The sequence below is a fragment of the Rana temporaria genome, chromosome 10 (genome assembly GCF_905171775.1).
Source record: "Rana temporaria chromosome 10, aRanTem1.1, whole genome shotgun sequence".
Taxonomy (NCBI): Eukaryota; Metazoa; Chordata; class Amphibia; order Anura; family Ranidae; genus Rana; species Rana temporaria.
In genome coordinates, this window is record NC_053498.1 from 125,653,393 (window position 1) to 125,673,154 (window position 19,762).

Genomic DNA, 19,762 nt, shown 5'->3' on the forward strand with positions numbered 1-19,762 from the left:
AACTTGTTTAGAAACAGCCCGCTGGAATCCTGTCCACTCGGACATGTTCGGTCGTCTGTACAGACCTACCGTACATGTCCGAGCGCCCACCATCCCTCGCATGCGTCAAATGACTTTGACGCATGCGTGGAACCATTGAACTGGCAGGGCCGCCCACGTCATCGTCGCGGCGACGGCCACGCCCCGCAAATTGTTTACGCGCGGATTTCTGTATGATGGTGAGTACAGCCATCATACAGAAATCCCCGGGCAGACATGTACGGTGAAAACGGTCCGGCGGACCGGTTTCATCGTACATGTTTGCTCGTCTGTACAAGGCCTTACTTTAAGTAAATGTAAAAAGGTAATTTATATTGAAACATTTTCTTATGCTGGCCATTGATAGATCAACAAGGATCAGCTGAATTTTCGATCCAGCCTGGCTATAGTAGGCGGCAGTGATCATTGTATTCTGGTGGCTGGGAAACCTCCCTCTATCAGAATACAATGGCTCTGCGGGAGGGATTATTTCATTAATACTGAATGTGTTGATATAGGAATCAACCATTTTTCTTTCCTGCAACCCGTGGTCACATGACCCAATCCTGTAGGCTACCCATTATTGGCACAATAAGTGCACCCTCAGCCATGAAACATCAGACATCTAGTAACGTATATGTGTGGCGTGTTGGCATTAAAGCCCACCCTTTTCCTGCTGCACATATGTGTTGTGTGGGCAGCAACAGGTTAAAGCGTAAGCGGGAAGAAACGTATCTATCTTAATACTGGAGGCATTCCTGGTCTTCCAGTCATGTGATCACTGATTTGCTGTCACAACCCACCCTACTGGCTTCTAATTGTTAACAGTGAGTGGGAGCCGTCAGTGCCGGGGGCTCTAAATCAGTACACGCCACAGAAAATAGCAGTGCGCCTATATGGGAAAAACACAATACTACAGCCTGTCATCCTGCTGCCACGTATATCACATTTAATGATGCCTTCATTGCCATAGATTAGACACCTGTACACACAGAAGATGTTAGAAGACTTGTTTCCAAAATACAGTTTTCAGTTGGAAGTGGACTGGCTGGTTTTTTGAGTGTGCTGTTACATACCTGGAGGTGTAGGCACAGTGGGGACGGATTTGTTCTGCTCTAATCCTGACAAGTCAATCTCCTCTCTTTGAGATGATCCAGCTTTGTTACTGGAGTTAAATTCCTGGCTGCTGTTGTCAGTATAGAATAGCTCCGTGCTACATAGAACATGAGATGTGTCTGGTGAAATGTTCCCTGCAATATCTTCTCTCTCAGCTCCTCCAATGTTCCATTGAGAGATGACTGTAGAGTCCACAGTCCATGGAGATTCTTGTGTTGCCGATATAGAGAGTTGGCCAAATCCAAGGTCTCCTGATTTATATGCAGCAGCTTGCAGAGTCCCCAAATCTCTGATATCCTTGTACCATAGAGGAGACTGAGAAGCTCCACCTGCAAAGTGCATACTTCCAATCATTTCTGACACCCGGCTGGGCAATGAGACTGGGACAGGATCTGAAATGGTAAGGGGTGGAGATCGGACTGCTTTGCGACCCACCTTTGGTGACAGAGCTTGGACAACCTTCTCAGCAAAAGATGGGCCTTTTGGGATCTTCTCTGCACTGGGACTGCGGTCAGGGGTTAGGAACGGACTGAATAGCCTCTCCTGGAAAGGGGACATCGGCTCAGAGCTGTTGCCACTGGCAGGAGTTTGGGCTCCAATCTGAAATCTTTCTCTGCCGCTGCCTGGAGTGGTATCAATATGGAACAGATTGTTACTATCCAGCCCCTCGCAATCCAGCTTGGGTGGGCTGCACTGGAAAGACATTGGGTCAAAGTCTAAACTGGCCACACCAATATCAGGTGGACTCAGATCCTCGTCATCATGAGAACGAGAACTTAACATGGCAGGTACATGAATAAGTCCTTCATCACAATCGCTGTCCTGATCATGGTGTAGATTATCATAAGAGTTACAGCGGTTACATCCATCGCGCAGATCCCCATTATAGGAAGCAGACAGGGCATCACTGCTGGAGCGTGGGCGCCTTGGCCGGAAAAGCTTTGATTCCACTGTAAATCACAGACAAGACTGTTAGCAGGTCATAGTGTTATTTGGACTTTATAAATAAAGTATTATAAATTAAACCAATCTTATGCAAACCTATAAAAATAAACTGACGAGCGAGCATGAATTTGAGTGAATAGGATAACAAGACGTATCCGGTCTTATTAATCACATTAATAAGAACATCTAAAAGCAGAATGTGTCGCACTGAATTTTTGGCCGATTCTGATCCCCACATTGACATAATTATATAAAACCCTTCCCACAATAAAGCCAGCCATAGAGGGAGCGATTTTCTTTCCAATCGCTTCATTCCTCTATCAACACAGGCAGTGTTGATGGTGTAATCCCTCCCATGGTGCCACTGTGTTCTCACGGTTGGGGTGGGGCAACACAATGATTACTGTTGCATCACTAATATCATGATAAATAGTGTCCTTTGCCCTACTAAGAGTAATAGGTGAATGTCTCAAATACACAAAGTGAAAATGCAGCAAAAACTAACAGTGTTTACAATACACCAAATTACAATATAAGAAAAAGGTTCTCGCGCATAATCTAAACATGCATAAACATTGCAATGAAGTGACTAAAACAGTAACAGTGATATGTGATAATAAATAGTGTATAACACCAAAAAAATAGTCCATATAAATAGGGCAGATAAACTGCTAAAAAGGAGAAACAAAAAATAAAAATATGTGCATATGGAAAAAACGAACAAAGCGTCCGTCAATCTGTATGCCCAACCAAATCAATGAATAAGTGGTCTGATCCCCAGCGTGTCTGGTCTCTCAGAACTCTCACCTCATATATATATATAAATACAGCAACAAGGAAATCCATAGAGCCTCACCTCCATACATCAAGCGATATTCCCACTGTATACACTTCCACTGGTATCTTTCAGACTTCCTGCAGACTTCATATGTATTGCTGCAGCTTACTCCAACCAGTTCCTCAAATGGTCCCCATCAAGGCTCCAGTAGGGGGCCGGGGGAGAGAAGACAGAGAAAGACCTCCAATGGTGTAGTATCAAAGAATGGGGGACGTTTATTTAAATGTATATGCTCTTACATCAACAGTAAAAAACGGGTGCAATGTTAAAACTTGAACAGCGGCGTTCTCTGCGCCTTCTTACGTCACTCCAGGTGCACGTCTGTCCACAGCCAATCCCTACATGTTACGACACTGTCACGTGTCTTCATCTGTGGACAGACGTGCACCTGGAGTGACGCAAGAAGGCGCAGAGAACGCCGCTGTTCAAGTTTTAACATTGCACCCGTTTTTTACTGTTGATGTAAGAGCATATACATTTAAATAAACGTACCCCATTCTTTGATACTACACCATTGGAGGTCTTTCTCTGTCTTCTCTCCCCCGGCCCCCTACTGGAGCCTTGATGGGGACCATTTGAGGAACTGGTTGGAGTAAGCTGCAGCAATACATATGAAGTCTGCAGGAAGTCTGAAAAATACCAGTGGAAGTGTATACAGTGGGAATATCGCTTGATGTATGGAGGTGAGGCTCTATGGATTTCCTTGTTGCTGTATTTATATATATATATGAGGTGAGAGTTCTGAGAGACCAGACACGCTGGGGATCAGACCACTTATTCATTGATTTGGGCATACAGATTGAACTTTGTTCGTTTTTTCCATATGCACATATTTTTATTTTTTGTTTCTCCTTTTTAGCAGTTTATCTGCCTTATTTATATGGACTATTTTTTTTGGTGTTATACACTATTTATTATCACATATCATGTAACATCTGACAGGCTAGTTGTACCCAAGTTGATCGATCGAGGAACTTCAGCCTGCTCATACACGGTTAGAACCTTATCTGGTCCATGCTAAACCGTCAAAGGTTCAAACCCTCTATGGTTAGCTTACCACTTTAGCTCTGGAAGATTTACCCCCCTTCCTGACCAGGCCATTTTTTGCTATATAGCATTAGTTCAACTGGCTGTACCCAAATACAATTTGTCTGTTTTTTCCCCACAAATAGAGCTTTCTTTTGGTGGTATTTCATCACCTCTGTGATTTTTATTTTTTGTGCTATAAACAAAAAGCGACTGGCAATTTAAAAAAAGAAATAAAAATTATATATTTACTTTCTGCTCCAAAACATATCCAATAATAAAAAAAAGATTTATTCATCAATTTAGGCCAACATGTATTCTGCTACATAATTTTGGTGGAAAGATAATCCTAGAAAGTGTATATCGATTGGTTTGCGCAAAAGTTACAGTGTCTACAAACTATTTGATATATTTATGTAATTTTTATTTATTTATACTAGTAATGGCGGCGATCAGCGACGTAAGCAGTGGACAAATTGGAGACCAACTGACACTTTTTTGGTGTTAAAATTATGCACTGTCACTGTACTAATGACACTGGCGGAGAAGGGGTTAACTGTGTGCCTATCTGGTGTTTTACTGTAGTGGGGAAGGCATAGAGCCATGTCCCTGCTTAGCAGGAACACAGGATACATTCCTTCCTTACTGACAGAACGGCAATCTGCTTTGTTTACATAGGCAGATCGCCATTCTGCCTGTGTGATGAACAATCAGCGGGTGCTGGCGAACATCAGGTCTACGGAACTCGCTGTGTAAAATCACACGCCCGAGACCCGGAAGTGCAGGATCACTTATATATACATGTGATCCTGCACAGCACAACTGCCATAAAACTGCTATAGGGCAGTCGGCAAGTGGTTAAATGTCATGGTAACAAACAATAGACAGTAACATGCCAGTGACCAAAAGCACATTGTAGTCTTTAGTGTGTTTTCAGTTTTTGCCATCATAATTGTTCTTCTAATGACAAATTAAAATCAATAATTATTATAGAATAATTAGTTTCAAGTGAAAGATAAAGGCTAATACTAACTATTCCTAAAAATATTCCCTAGTGGGCTGTCAATCACAGCAGGTGCCAGTGCAAACAGCACTGCATGTCTCCCCGGGCACACGTGCCAGGGGGCTGCTGATGCCTTGTTTAAATCTACTGCACTAAACACAAGCAGATGTTTTACTAAAAACAGCAGCCTGGAGGACTCCTGTCATCCTTATTGTTGTCACACTGGGATTTAAGATACCAATTAAACAGAAGCAGAACATCTGCAGTGAAATGCTCCATGGTCTCAAAATAAAAGGAAAGGATTGATACTCATTTTACAGAGATTTTTTTGTTGACAAGCTGGAGGATCTCTGTGTATGATGGCTGCTTCTGTTGGTCTGCAAGTGTTTGTTATTTCCCCCTAGAGTAGACATACATGATCCAATCCTCAAACCACAAAGCCATCATTTAGATTTCAACATACTATATGGTAAATAAAGCTGCAGCATCAGACTTACTGTCAGTAGCATGCAGAGAACTCAGCGACTCTTCACTTTTAGCTGAACGCATGGTTCCTGTGTCACCTCTTCCTCCTACACAGACAAAAATGTATTTCCAGCTCAATACCGGACCTGTGCCACCAAGCACATCAACAGAACCAATCATATCGCAGCCACAATGCCTCACCTGACATGGCCATGGCCTTCATTTCGGTGGGTTCACTTGGATTGCGGGTCAGCTTTCTCTTGGACATTGATGATGATGATGAGGACTTTCCCAGGTTGAAGAAGGAGCGCCAGCTGCCCACCGGGGACTTCTTCATCTTAGGCGGAGGTCTTTTCCTTAGAAGGCAAACACAGATCCATTACTGATTTTTTTTTTTTGTTTACCCTTTAGAAATAGTTTAAAGCCTAATTTCATTTTCGCTTGCACTTTGAATAATTTGTCAATCTATCTATATATACAGTATTGGGACGCCTGCCTTTACACGCACATGAACTTTAATGGCATCCCAGTCTGTAGGGTTCAATATTGAGTTGGCCCACCCTTTGCAGCTATAACAGCTTAAATTCTTCTGGGAAGGCCGTCCACACGGTTTAAGAGTGTCTATGGGAATGTTTGACCATTCTTCCAGAAGCACATTTGTGAGGTCAGGCACTGATGTTGGATGAGAACGCCTGCCTCGCAGTTGCCGCTCTAATTTATCCCAAAGGTGTTCTATTGGGTTGACGTCAGGACCTTGCTTTGTGCACTGGTGTGCAACCATGTTGGAACAGGAAGGGGCTGTCCCCCAAACTGTTCCCACAAAGTTTGGGGCATGATATTGTCCAAAATATCTGGGTATGCTGATGCCTTAAGAGTTCCCTTCACTGGAACGAAGGGACCAAGCCTAACCCCTGAAAAACAACCCCACACCATAATCCCTCCACCAAATGATTTGGATCAGTGCACAAAGCAAGTTCGATAAAGACATGGATGAGCGAATTTGGGGTGGAGGAACTTAACTGGCCTGCACAGAGTCCTAACCTCAACCCGATAGAACACCTTTGGGATGAATTAGAGTGGAGACTGCAAGGCAGGCCTTCTTGTCCAACATCAGTGCTTAACCTCACAAATGCGCTTTTGGAAGAATGGGTAAACATTCCCAAAGACACTCCTAAACCTTGTGGACGGCCTTCCCAGAAGAGTTGAAGCCGTTATAGATGCAAAGTGTGGACCAACTCAATATTGAACCCTACAGACTAGGATGCCATTAAAGTTCATGTAAAGGCAGGTGTCCAAATACTTTTGGTAATATTGTGTGTGTGTGTGTGTGTGTGTGTGTGTATATATATATATATATATATACACACACACACACACACACACACACACACACACACACACACACACACACACACACACAAACACAAACACAAACAGCACTATGGCCCAGCAATGGTACAAGGGCTTCCCATATGCTGTCGGAACAAAATAAAGTTGGGCTGAGAGCTTCTCAGCCATTCACAGGAAGCCTTGTATTTTTATCATTAACTGCAATGCTTGGAAGCTCTGAATGGCTAAGATGGATATAGTGAAGTCATTCACCTGCCTCTCAACCTCAGCCCAACTCAATTTTATTTGGACAGCAGACAGCAAGTCCTTGCTCAATGCTGAAATACAACATTGTACAACATCTACATACAGCGCTGACAGCAGCTACAGAAATTAGTAAAGGAAATACTTAGTTTAGTCCAAACTAACGATTTAAAGTGGAAGGAAAAATGGAGTTAGACTTTCATTTTTAAGTGGTGACTCAATATCAGGATTTCACCACCAGGTGTGAGGTTAAGTGCAGAAGTATAAATAAATACATAGAGGGGTCGTAGGCTGGCTATACACTATAAAATTGGCTTGTTCAACTTTCCTTTAGATTTACCAAAACCACATGAGATACCATATAGATATGAAGTCAAATCTAAACCCTTTCAATTGGTATGCAATCAGGCAGGCCGTTGCACTAACACAGTTGAAGATAAATCTAAAGGAAATGGAATAAGAAAATTGTATAATATACGGCCATCCCTAAGTTTTTTCCAGCTTCTTGAATTGTTTTCCCCCAAACATAAATAAATTGATAATGATCTTCCTTTTTCCAAAATCCAGTGGTATACTTGGATGAGTACGTAATGAAGACAGACTGAAACGGAGAATGATTGGAGAGTAGATGGTGTATAGGGAAGAAGGGAGGAAGCACAGCATTTCTAAACAAGTTTCTGATTAAAAGTCCATATTTCACATAAAATTGTAGGAAGCGGTAAGTGGATATTTATTTCATAGTAATTCAAACTGTGTAACGTTAAATACTCCTCATTTACAATGTAACTACTCCAGGATAAAAGAACACTTGGTATTACAGAAGCATTTTTACAGCTCTTCCACTAGATGGCAGACTTGCCTATACTATTCATGTGTATGTAGATCTTACTCCACACCCTTCTCACCTTTCAGATGGGAAGTCAATGACTGTGTGGAACTTGCCCTGCAGGGCAGCTGGTCCTTCTCCCACCTCAATGTATTTGCTGTCAGCCACCACAGGGGAATTGATCTGTGCTTGTGTCCGCGCTTGAGCCTCTTCCAGGCTGAGGAGCTTTGTGGATGGTGAAGAAACCAGAAGAGATTTGGGCCGAGACAGGGATGTGTGACCTAAAGAAGGAGAAAGTGTCTCAAATAAAACATCTATTGTGCCTGTTGGATACAATTCTGACACCTATGGATCCCCAAAATGGCCATTTGCATTGCCGACTAAATTCTTGCATCAAAAAAAAAAAAAAGATTTGAACTCTAGGTATGCCAATGCAAGTATATCACACCTGAGATATGCATATCCACTTACATAATCCTCTCTACCTCGTCCAGTCGGAGAAAACCTTGTATTCATTTAAAAAAAAAAAAAAAAAAAAAAAACTTAGAATCTGGTGCAGCTGCGCATGGTAGCCAATCGGCTTCTAACTTCAGCTTGTTCATTTAGGTTTTGACCATAAAACCTGGAAGCGGATTTGATGGTTTCTATGCAGCGCTGCGCCAGATTTTGTATTCTCTGGTTTTAATAAAGGTAAAGCTGCTTGACACAAGAACCCAACAAACACTGATATCACTTTACAATAGCGGATTGTCAGCTACCCCATATGTATGAGATATGCATACTTACATTAGCCTAAGCTGCACCAATGTAAGGATGCAATAAAGATAATACCTGGAGTTCTGTTTTAAGGTGCAGCCTCTGGAACAGTCATCATGATCCTTACCTAAAGGAGATCTATCCTTACAAATGTGTTTAACCGCTTCTCGCCCAGCCTTTAGTCATATGACGGCCGCAGGAACCCTTCGTCCCTCCGGGGCGTCCGTCATATGACGTCCTGGGATTCCCGCAGTGTGGAGCACTGGCGCCACGATTGTTCGTCACAGAGCCAGGGATGTGGATCTCTGAGAGATCCACGTCCTGTCAGGGAAAGGAGACCGATGATGTGTGCCTTGTACACCCCCCACAGTAAGAATCACTCCCTAGGGAACACATTAACCCCTTGATTGCCCCCCTAGTGTTAACCCCTTCCCTGCCAGTCACATTTATACAGTAATCCGTGCATATTTATAGCACTGTTTGCTGTATAAATGTGAATGGTCCCAAAATAGTGACAAAAGTGTCCAATCTGTCCACCGCAATATTGCACAAAAAATTATATATATATATATATATATATATATATATATATATATATATATATATATAAATGTCATAAATGTATCCCCTATTTTGTAGACGCTATAACTTTTGTGCAAACCAATTTTTATTACCAAAAGTATGTAGAAGAATACGCATCGGCCTAAACTGATATTTTTTTTTAAATTGGGATATTTATTATAGCAAAAAGTAAAAAATAGTTTTTTTTTCAAAATTTTCAGTTTTTTTTTGTCTATAGCACAAACAATAAAAACTGCAAAGATGAGCAAATACCACCAAAAGAAAGCTCTATTTGTGGGAAAAAAAGGACGTAAATTTTGTTTAGGAGCCACTTCGCACGACCGCGCAATTGTCATTCAAAGCGTGACAGTGCTGAAAGCTGAAAATTGGCCTGGGCAGGAAGGGGGTGAAAATGCCCAGTATTGAAGTGGTTAAACTGTTCTGCCCACCATGAGGCAATGTACATGTAGTATTTGTCCCATGTGGTTAGATGACTCTTAAGTCTAGTTATGAAGTCTGATCTGCCGTGCCAACCCCTGCAGAATGCTACACTCGGGGGAAAGTACAGCCAAAGCCTTGCAATCGTGTGCAATGCACGTAGTTGCAGCGCGTTTGTTGTCAAAAATGGGGTTAAAACAGGTGGTGAGGAGACGTCACACCGCTTTCTCAGGGCCTGTCAGTAGTCTCTGGATTGTGATCCAAATGTGGATTAAGCATTTGTCTAACTCTAAATCTACCTAAAGTGTTACTTACATTGCATTCACATCCTGCTTTTAGACGCTTGTGTATATTTGTTAAGTCCCAAAGTAACGCAGCTCACCTGCACTCTCTCGTATGACAGAGCTGAGTTTAGGACTGAACAGAACTTCCACGTGGTTCAGGATAAATTCCACCACCACCGACTGGATGCGCACCTCCATGAATGCTGCTGTCCCACTGAAACACGCAGACTCAATCTGCTTAGATCTAAACAAGAGACAGAAATTGGTCAGAATAGAATTAGAAATTGACAAAGGGATTTTAAAAGTTTTTCTTTTCTCTACTTGAAAATAAATCCACTTGTCCCTGTTCTTGGCCCAGTCCCTAAAGAAGAAAATTCACTTCAGCTAAAACAATTATGCCGATCGCAAATGTTGTTGTTATGCTGCTGTTCACAATACTGGCTCAGCTGATAGAGGTGATCACACAAAGAATAAGCTTGTGACATAAGGCTAATCAGTAGGGGGATCCATGTATGATGCCAGGAGTTCAGAATCTGTGCTACAAGTGACCGGGGAGGATGGAAATGTAATTTATTTTATAAATTGCTGAGTTACACAGTGATAAGCCAGTACATGAGACTTCAACGGCATAGCAGGCAATGGGGACATCAACAGGCACTGAACATTGCAGAAAAAAAGTGTGTGTAAAACGGGAAACCTAAGGGGGGGGGGGTTGTCTCTATGCGCTAAACGGAACAGGTGCAGTGTCCGATTCAATTTTTAATCTATCCATCCTAGTGATACTGAGAAGTGGGATTTCACTGCCAATGGTCTGTAATTCAGATTAGCTTCCATTTTAGTCTGTAAAAACACTTTCAAAGGTTTTTACTGCCTTATCACACCAGTTCTGTTTAACCGCCCAACACCGGCTTCACCAGCCATTCAGAGAAATTGTAACGCCTGAATGAAGGGTATTCATTTTATGAGCTTCCTGATCATGTGATCAACTGTTGATCACGTGTTTGGAAACCCATCCTGCTGGCTCCTGGTTGCCGTTCTGTTACCAAGAGCTGTCGGAGACAGCATGGTCATAGTGCTGGGGGCGCATAAATGACGCATTTATGTTCCAGCCCAGAGTAAGGCTTGCCTCTGTGCTGCTATATATATTCATATGACCAGCATGAAAAAATTATTTGAAGTAAAAAAAAAAAATACAAAAATATTGGGTACATCTCCAGTATATTCACATTTCCCCAGCACATAATGAATACCTAACGATTTGCAAAAAAATTAATTGTGCTTCTAACATCCTATTTTGGAAATCTCAACCAGAGTTGTAAACCCTGCTGGACTACAGAACTTGACTATCTCCCTGCCCCTTCCTACACGCACACATGGATTTATTTCCCAGAAAAACCATGCTGCTGCCTTTGGTCCTACTACTGCTGTGTGTAGGTAAATGGCTCTACCAAAAGCCTGTGCACCCACTGTGTGTAAGGAAAAAGCTCTCGGGGGATGTAGTTCTGGGAGATTCCTACATCTCTAAGAACTGAGCTCTCAGCAGCTGGTTTTGCAAAAAGTCTGCTTATGATGCCACAGGGAGTCATTTCTCATTACAGAAACAAGGTAGAAATAAAAACAAATGATGCTGGGACATTCTTGGTGATTATTTCAAAATCATCAAGGATATAATGGTGGGTAAAACAAACAAAATTTAACATCAAAAGAAACCAGTATTTAATTATGAGTCTTCTATTTTGGTTGGAAGAGAATTTATGGTAATAGCATTTTTCCCTTTCTGATAACCACAGAGAACAATTTGGCTTCATGTAACAGATGTTTATCATTGTGGCTCATCTGCTTCTGCCGGATCACTAATCAAACACAGTAAGTGTAAGGCGCCTCCTAGCTGGGATCCTCAGAGCTCTGGAATGGTCCGGTCCCACAACTCATTGACTTTTGAGCTGGAGGTATGGCTTCTTCTTCTAGGGATTACTGCACACTCTGTATAGTGATGGATGTTTGGAAAATATAACTGTACAGCAAAAATTAGTACTTGGCCCTGCTCAAGTGTTAGAATCACAAAAAAAAATGGAAAAGTGATGACAGGCCTTCTACACTGTATGTACCATACCGAGGTGTAATGGTCCCATACCGGAGGAGGTTGGGGGCCCACACAATAGCCAGGTTCTTGGTGTGCATGTTGGTGATGGAGCAGTAGTCTGCAAGGCGGGATAAGTGGCGCATAAGAAACTCCAGCGTCCTGCGAATGTAAGATAATGACAGTTATACTCCTAGATAAAGTCTTTCATGTTAAAATCCACTCCACCTATAAATACTTGTCATAGTATAAAGGTTACATAACGTCAGAATAAGATATAACAATGTACACACAAAAAAACACTAGAAATACACATTATGGATAAGAGAACACAGACTGTTTTGTGACTAAAGCGGTTCATAACATAGAATTAGAATGTAATGGCCATTACTAGGTTATGTGTCTCTTATCAGCTGGTTCTGTTATCTGTAATCTACTACTCTGTTGAGTTAAGGCTGGGTACACATCTGCTATGCGGAAACCAGCGCGAATCCTGTGCGGGTTCCCGCATCACATGTCTCTTGCAGGCAGTTCACACTGCTCTATGCAAACCACTGTGGGTGTCAATACAAAGTTAATGACACCCCCAGATCACAGTGCAAACTGTGAAATGGTGCAGGAATCGGAATGCATGGGTGAGGACACCCATGCGATGCGATTCCAGTGCAGACCAAAAAAAGGGTCCTGCACCATTTTGGTCTGAATTCGCATTGCACAGACATCACATGTGATCTGCGCAGCAATGCGGTGCGAATCACACGGCATGTCCGACATCACAACAGTGTGAACCCAGCCTAAATCTGACCTTCAGTCTTGCATAGTTGTATAGGTTCCTCTCCTGTACTGAAATTACTTACTGTAATCTCACTGCACACTGTGAGCTTCTCACATTGTGCACTAGAAGTTGCAGCAAGTCATCTGCTGGCTGGAAGATGTCCAGCATCATACAGCACTTTCCAACCTAGCCTGAATGTCTCTAGCCAACCCCTTTTATTGGATTTCAGTTCTTTCAATCAATCAGATGTGAGTGTTACCTAGTGTGGTCTGCAAACTAAAACTGGAGCAGACAGGATCTAGGGCAAATGGGCATCATCTTCAACTTGTGCAGTCAAGCTTTGAAAATGGAAGATAGAAGCCAATTGGTTGCCATGCACAGCCTCTCCAGATTCTGCCCGCTCCAGTCTCAATCCATAGCAAACAAGTCACAGTTTTCTAAACTGCTCAATATCTGCCTGGTATAGCTCACCGTACTTTGCCCATCTCTACTGACCCTTATTCCCCCTTATGAGAAAAGCCCAACTCATGTGCAACAGTTTTTTTTCCCTCCAATCCAGGCACTTCCTTTATTCCGCACGGCTCTATAAAATTCTGTGGCTGCTATAATTCCGCAATGATGTGTTAAAAGCAGACACTTACAGTCCCCTGAGTTCAATAATGGCAAATGTTGTCTGTTTCACAGCCTGATAAATTATACATGGTGTATGGATTCCACCCAGACAGAGAGAGAATGCTGCAGAATTATTTAACCCGTTATTATGTGAATTTCGTGAGCCTGTAGGGTGAACAGTGAATACTTTGGGTGGTTACAGCATCTTCTGCTACAAAATCCTCAGACAAGTTCTTTCATGACCGTCCCTTCCACATTCCGTCATGCCAGACCCAGAGAGGCAGCAGCAGGGACTGATAAATCCCAGACAATGAAACAAACAGGCCAATACTCACAACCAGGGCTACCCAATTTATATACAACCTCTTGTTTGACAGTCAAGGGTCATCATTCACCCATTTCTAACTGCGGCCTGTCTGATCTGTGTGCTGCACGTCACAGTCTGATGTATTGAGACTCTCCCTTCATGTAACAGCCTCACTGTGTGGATGCTCCAGCCCCCATCTGCCATTGTAGAGCTAGATCCAGAGTTCTGATAAGGAACACACCTCATCCATTTCCCCACTCTTAGTAATCACTACACAAAGGTTGGACAGAATGGACGAAATTTCATTTGTACCAACCCGAGGAAGCAGACATGAAATTTCATATATATGCCAGACTGTCAAGGAACAATTATTTTGGTGGCTACACACTGACTGATAGCAGCAAGTATTGCAATTAATATAAGAATATGTTGTAAAACTGGTCTGTAAAGCAGGGCGTAATGAGTGATCACTGGAAAATTAATAATGCATATTAAAATTGCATATTAAAAATTCTTTGTCATCAATCAGCAACTGTGTGCTTTACTCAGGATAAGAAGGAGGTAACATTTCACCCATCTTATAGTTGTAAGGCTCATATGGCTGGTATAGAAAAGGGAGAGGAGAACACAGGCCATGGACTGACCGGTAATGTGGAGGAGGCAGTTGCTGAATGACATCATGAATCTTCACTAGTCTTTCTTCATCTGTTGCAGCCGACACAGCGTCCTGTTGGAACACACAAAATGCAGATTAGGAGACTTGTTGTGTATAATGCATCTTTGTCAAGAAACAAATGCGCACTGGAATGAATACTAGAATCCTACTGGCTTTTACAGGTAACAGACATATTCCCTTCCTCTAACTTAGTGCAAGATGTCAAGAGTGTTTGTGCAAGATGTATCGATGAGCAATCCCAAAGACCTCCTCTCTCCTTGCTGTGTATATGCCGGAGAGATGAGTGTACATCCCAGGTGCCATGTATTTGTTGAAGAGGTGAGTGTACATCCCAGGTGCTGTGTATATGCCGGAGAGATGAGTGTACATCCCAGGTGCCGTGTATTTGTTGAAGAGGTGAGTGTACATCCCAGGTGCCGTGTATTTGTTGGAGAGGTAAGTGTACATCCCAGGTGCTGTGTATTTGTTAAAGAGGTGAGTGTACATCCCAGGTGCCGTGTATTTGTTGGAGAGGTAAGTGTACATCCCAGGTGCTGTGTATATGCCGGAGAGATGAGTGTACATCCCAGGTGCCGTGTATTTGTTGAAGAGGTGAGTGTACATCCCAGGTGCTGTGTATATGCCGGAGAGATGAGTGTACATCCCAGGTGCCGTGTATTTGTTGGAGAGGTGAGTGTACATCCCAGGTGCCGTGTATTTGTTGAAGAGGTGAGTGTACATCCCAGGTGCCGTGTATTTGTTGAAGAGGTGAGTGTACATCCCAGGTGCCGTGTATTTGTTGGAGAGGTAAGTGTACATCCCAGGTGCTGTGTATTTGTTGGAGAGGTAAGTGTACATCCCAGGTGCTGTGTATTTGTTAAAGAGGTGAGTGTACATCCCAGGTGCCGTGTATTTGTTGGAGAGGTAAGTGTACATCCCAGGTGCTGTGTATATGCCAGAGAGATGAGTGTACATCCCAGGTGCCGTGTATTTGTTGGAGAGGTAAGTGTACATCCCAGGTGCCGTGTATTTGTTAAAGAGGTGAGTGTACATCCCAGGTGCCGTGTATTTGTTGGAGAGGTAAGTGTACATCCCAGGTGCTGTGTATATGCCAGAGAGATGAGTGTACATCCCAGGTGCCGTGTATTTGTTAAAGAGGTGAGTGTACATCCCAGGTGCCGTGTATTTGTTGGAGAGGTAAGTGTACATCCCAGGTGCCGTGTATTTGTTGGAGAGGTAAGTGTACATCCCAGGTGCTGTGTATATGCCAGAGAGATGAGTGTACATCCCAGGTGCCGTGTATTTGTTGGAGAGGTAAGTGTACATCCCAGGTGCTGTGTATATGCCAGAGAGGTGAGTGTACATCCCAGGTGCCGTGTATTTGTTAAAGAGGTGAGTGTACATCCCAGGTGCCGTGTATTTGTTGGAGAGGTGAGTGTACATCCCAGGTGCCGTGTATATATCGGATGGGTGAGTGCAGAAGCCTACACCCTGGGGTGCTCTGTATATATCCGAGGAGTGTAGGCTTGTACACCCCAGATGCTGTGTATATGTCGGATAGGTGAGTGTAGGAGTGTATGCCCTGGGTGCTTTGTGAAAGATGTGAGTGTAGACGCGTACACCCTGGGGTGCTGTGTATATATCGGAGACGTGAGTGTAGGATTGTACACCCCAGATGCTGTGTATATGTTGGATAGGTGAGAATAGGAGCATACACCCTGGGGTGCTGTGTCAAGAGAGGTCAGTGCAGAAGCGTACACCCTGGGGTGCTGTGTATATGTCAGAGATGTGAGTATAGGATTGTACACCCCCAGATACTGTGTATATGTCAGAGAGGTGAGTGTAGGCACGTAACCCGGGTGCTGTGTATATGGGTGAAGCAGATCTGCTAAAAAGTATACTCACAGAAAATTTTTCATAGAGTTGGTAAGTCAGCAGTGGATTGGGGAGCTCTCTGAAGTAGAGTTTACACAGGGAGCCAACACAGTGAATATCCTGGATGTAGACATCTTTAGTTAAGTCTGGAATCTGCTCCGAGTCAAACTCGTGCCTAACAGATCGACACAAAAACGTATTTAGTGCAACATATTAACAATAATAATGTTTACTGCAGAGCCCACCATTGATACTTTGCCCCACCTCTGATAACAATGACACAAAAAATGTACCGGTATCTTGTTTTAATACAGTGCTGTGCTCTGTATTTTATTAAGATATGTTTTCTGATAAGAGAGATGCTGTGTTGCATGTCTGATAACAGTGATGTAGTCCCCTATACTGCATTATTCTATTATCAATATACACTGTAGAATATTATTATTGTGTGTCTTGCATGCCAGGAACCAGTGAAAAGAGACAATCTCTCACCGTAGTTTCTGTATATTGGAGGCGATCCCAGAGAGGCGGTATATCCCATCCACAATGCCATGTTTCTCTATGAACTCTGTGCAGCTTCGGAGGACCTGGGGGACTTCATAAGGTAGAAGTAGGAGGAACAGATTAGAAACCACATCACAGCCAGATGAACAAAACAGCAATTTCCTGCCCACACAGCAGACAATGAAGTGAACATTCGCTTTACAATAACACCACAGAGCATTTAATAAAGTCATTCAGAGAATTACTGTCCTGTCTCTGTAGCTGGATGCTGGTAAAGCGCCTCGCACAGTGACGCCATTATTAACTCTTCATATTATTACTCACAGCCTTTCCCCAACAAAAATGGGAATCCTGTGAGGATTGGTCCACTCCCAAAGTGATCTCTGCAATCAGCTTCTCTGGAAACGGAGAAAACCAAACTCCCTTCTAATTGACTAACTGTGCTGCTAACCCACAACATGGCTGCTTTTCTAAATCAAACTACGGTGCCTGTAATAGAATGTATAATCAAGGAAACCTTTGGACAATGTTGGTCCAGGGCCAACAATCGTCACAAACTACACTACACTATACTACACTAACCTCTCCTCTGAAAAAGGTAAAAATGTTGCTGAGGTTTGTAAATGGAGTAAGTTTGAGAATGAAACTTCCTGGACTTAATACCAATCACTAATACAATCTGAGGAGACCTTTCTTTATTCAACAGGTAAACCCCAACGTAACAGATGTCTAAAGGTTCACACTTATCCTGGTCATGGTATAGAGCAGGGATCCTCAAACTACAGCCCTCCAGCTGTTGTAGAACTACACATCCCATGAGGCATTGTAACACACTGACATTCACAGACATGACTCGGCATGATGGGAATTGTAGTTCCTGAACAACTGGAGGGCCGTAGTTTGAAGACCCATGGTATAGAGAATAATAGCAAGTCACATTCATCTGGAGCTGAGCTGGAGCTAAAGCGGATGAAGCCGTTTTGGAAAAAGCAGTGAAAGTTTAACATTACAGAACAAGTCTAGTTGAATGCGACTATTACTCCTATACAACCAAGTGCTATTGTAAATGATAGATTGCCTGTAAGCAGCCTGAGAGGTTTACAAGCATGCTGGAAGATGTTTCGATGCACCATAGTTCTTGATACGACCTGTATGTTAATCTAAACACTACCAGGATAATTGCAGAGACTCAGAACATTTGCATCATCATTAAAAACTGGTTGGCCGGCTCAAGTCTAGCGATACAAAACTGCTAAATGCTGATACCTGACCGTACAGGCTATGCTGCGTTCCGGAATAAATAAGAAGAATAACAAAAGATGAGCACAGAATGTTGCTCATCAGATATAAAATAGTTATTGTGATCTAGGCCATAATATCTCAGATTTCCAGGCTTACTATCTGCGCACAGCTGGGTAGAGGAGGGTCACATGACTCTTCAGGCCTTTAGACACAACACAATGGCGTAACATGCCTGGGCTCTTCCCAATTATTCCTCAGGACAAATATGCAAAGCACTGGAGTAAACACACCATCCCCCCATCATGACTGCAGCAGTCATCGTGTGAGCAGAATACACAAACCTAACCTTAGTCACACTGATTAGAGTCTGAAAATGTCCAGGATTTAACAACTCTTTAGGTACCAAAGGTAAATTGATACAAGTGATAATGTCTTCTGGCCAGGTTTCCCTACTACTCAGCACTGAGCAGATACATTCACAGACTACAGAAAGATTGTGAATAGTGGGGAGATCAGATTACACAATCGGAATTGTTTATATATCATTTGTGATCTCTACATCTAGCTGACTGCCTGGTGTTATGATGAAGGGGCAGAGATAGCCGAGATCTGGTCTATTCAATAACAGAGACAGACAGGAGGAGACTGTCAGGTGTAACTCTCACACCTGGTTTCAGGTATTCAGCTTGTCACCTCTTCCAGTGTCCCGAGATTCCCAGGAGTCACACCCCATACTGCAAACTCTGCCCTGTAATTATAGCTACCACGTGCTGCATATATATCAGCAAGTCTCTTCTATGCCTTCCTTTTCCTGCCATTATCTTCCTGGCACTTGGCACCCTATGATACAGATATGCATTCAGTGCTCAGGACTTATTTTATGTGCCGTGAGACTGACAGTAAACTCCACAGACTATACAACAGAGGAGACTGACAGCAACTGAAGTGTGACAGACAATGTGCTACATCAAACATTACAAATCAAACAGCAATGTAGTCATTAGAGAGCACATCAAAGGGTCCAATCAGAAGTTAGTTACTCCTAAAATATCCCCCCCCCCCCCCCCTAATTCTATTACAAAAAAGACTGATCTACACTGAATGCAACCAATGCTAGCTACAGATACTATTCTATGTACCAACTTATTTTAAATTCAGTGAGTAACACAAATGCGGGTTTAATAGAGTTTTAATAATCTAACTAGCCTGTATCTACATGTATATGTTGCTTCTCCAATCTCCTTGGTGCCTATTGGACACAGGATTAAGTAGACGGCAGACTGGTATATCCTTACACCTGCCAACAGATGGAAACTGTAATTATCTAGGGAAGAGAGGATTGTGATTGGTGGTGATGGAGAGATGGGTCTTTGGTATATAAGTTTCTTGAGCAAAATAAAATAAAGGATGGACAACTCTAGAAAACCAATCAGAAATCTCCAAGATAAAATTCTGGTTGGGTGCTTTGGGTCACACTGCACACACGTTTGTAAGGATGTTGGGCCATAAACTGAAGATACAAATCCCATGGCAGGGACCACACACCGAGGAGACCCTCAGATTGGATGTGTGGTGGTACATTACACACAGGAGATTTCACGTCATTTCATGTCATTTAATTTAGCTGCCACCGTTCACAGTAGCTGAGCAATCTTCATGAGATTTCTGTCTTCAGCTAATGGAGGAGTTTTAGGGCGAGGACATTGTTATTTTAGATTACCTTTCACAACACTCACAGATAACTTAACACTAGTTCCAAGTTTTTACTTAAGGAAAAATACACGACTCTGATTTGTCCATCTAAACATTTGTGGTGAAATACAACGCATTTCTCTTCTGCCAG

General features: G+C 42.7%; 1 protein-coding gene across 11 annotated transcripts in view; it reads right to left on the reverse strand.

Moving 5' to 3' along the window:
- ARHGAP32 (Rho GTPase activating protein 32) overlaps positions 1-19,762 on the reverse strand; it is a 298,438-nt gene that overhangs the window by 16,422 nt on the left and 262,254 nt on the right. For 8 of the 11 annotated variants that reach the window (XM_040326218.1, XM_040326219.1, XM_040326215.1 and 5 more), the window contains 9 exons: positions 16,666-16,768; positions 16,204-16,348; positions 14,288-14,370; positions 11,983-12,111; positions 9,968-10,113; positions 7,910-8,111; positions 5,613-5,767; positions 5,444-5,518; positions 1,095-2,084 (listed from right to left, as the gene is read on the reverse strand). In XM_040326218.1, coding sequence (XP_040182152.1) covers positions 1,095-2,084; positions 5,444-5,518; positions 5,613-5,767; positions 7,910-8,111; positions 9,968-10,113; positions 11,983-12,111; positions 14,288-14,370; positions 16,204-16,348; positions 16,666-16,768 — 2,028 coding nt within the window. The remainder of the gene's footprint in view (positions 1-1,094; positions 2,085-5,443; positions 5,519-5,612; positions 5,768-7,909; positions 8,112-9,967; positions 10,114-11,982; positions 12,112-14,287; positions 14,371-16,203; positions 16,349-16,665; positions 16,769-19,762) is intronic. The other 3 variants (XM_040326216.1, XM_040326213.1, XM_040326220.1) reach the window with 1 other exon arrangement.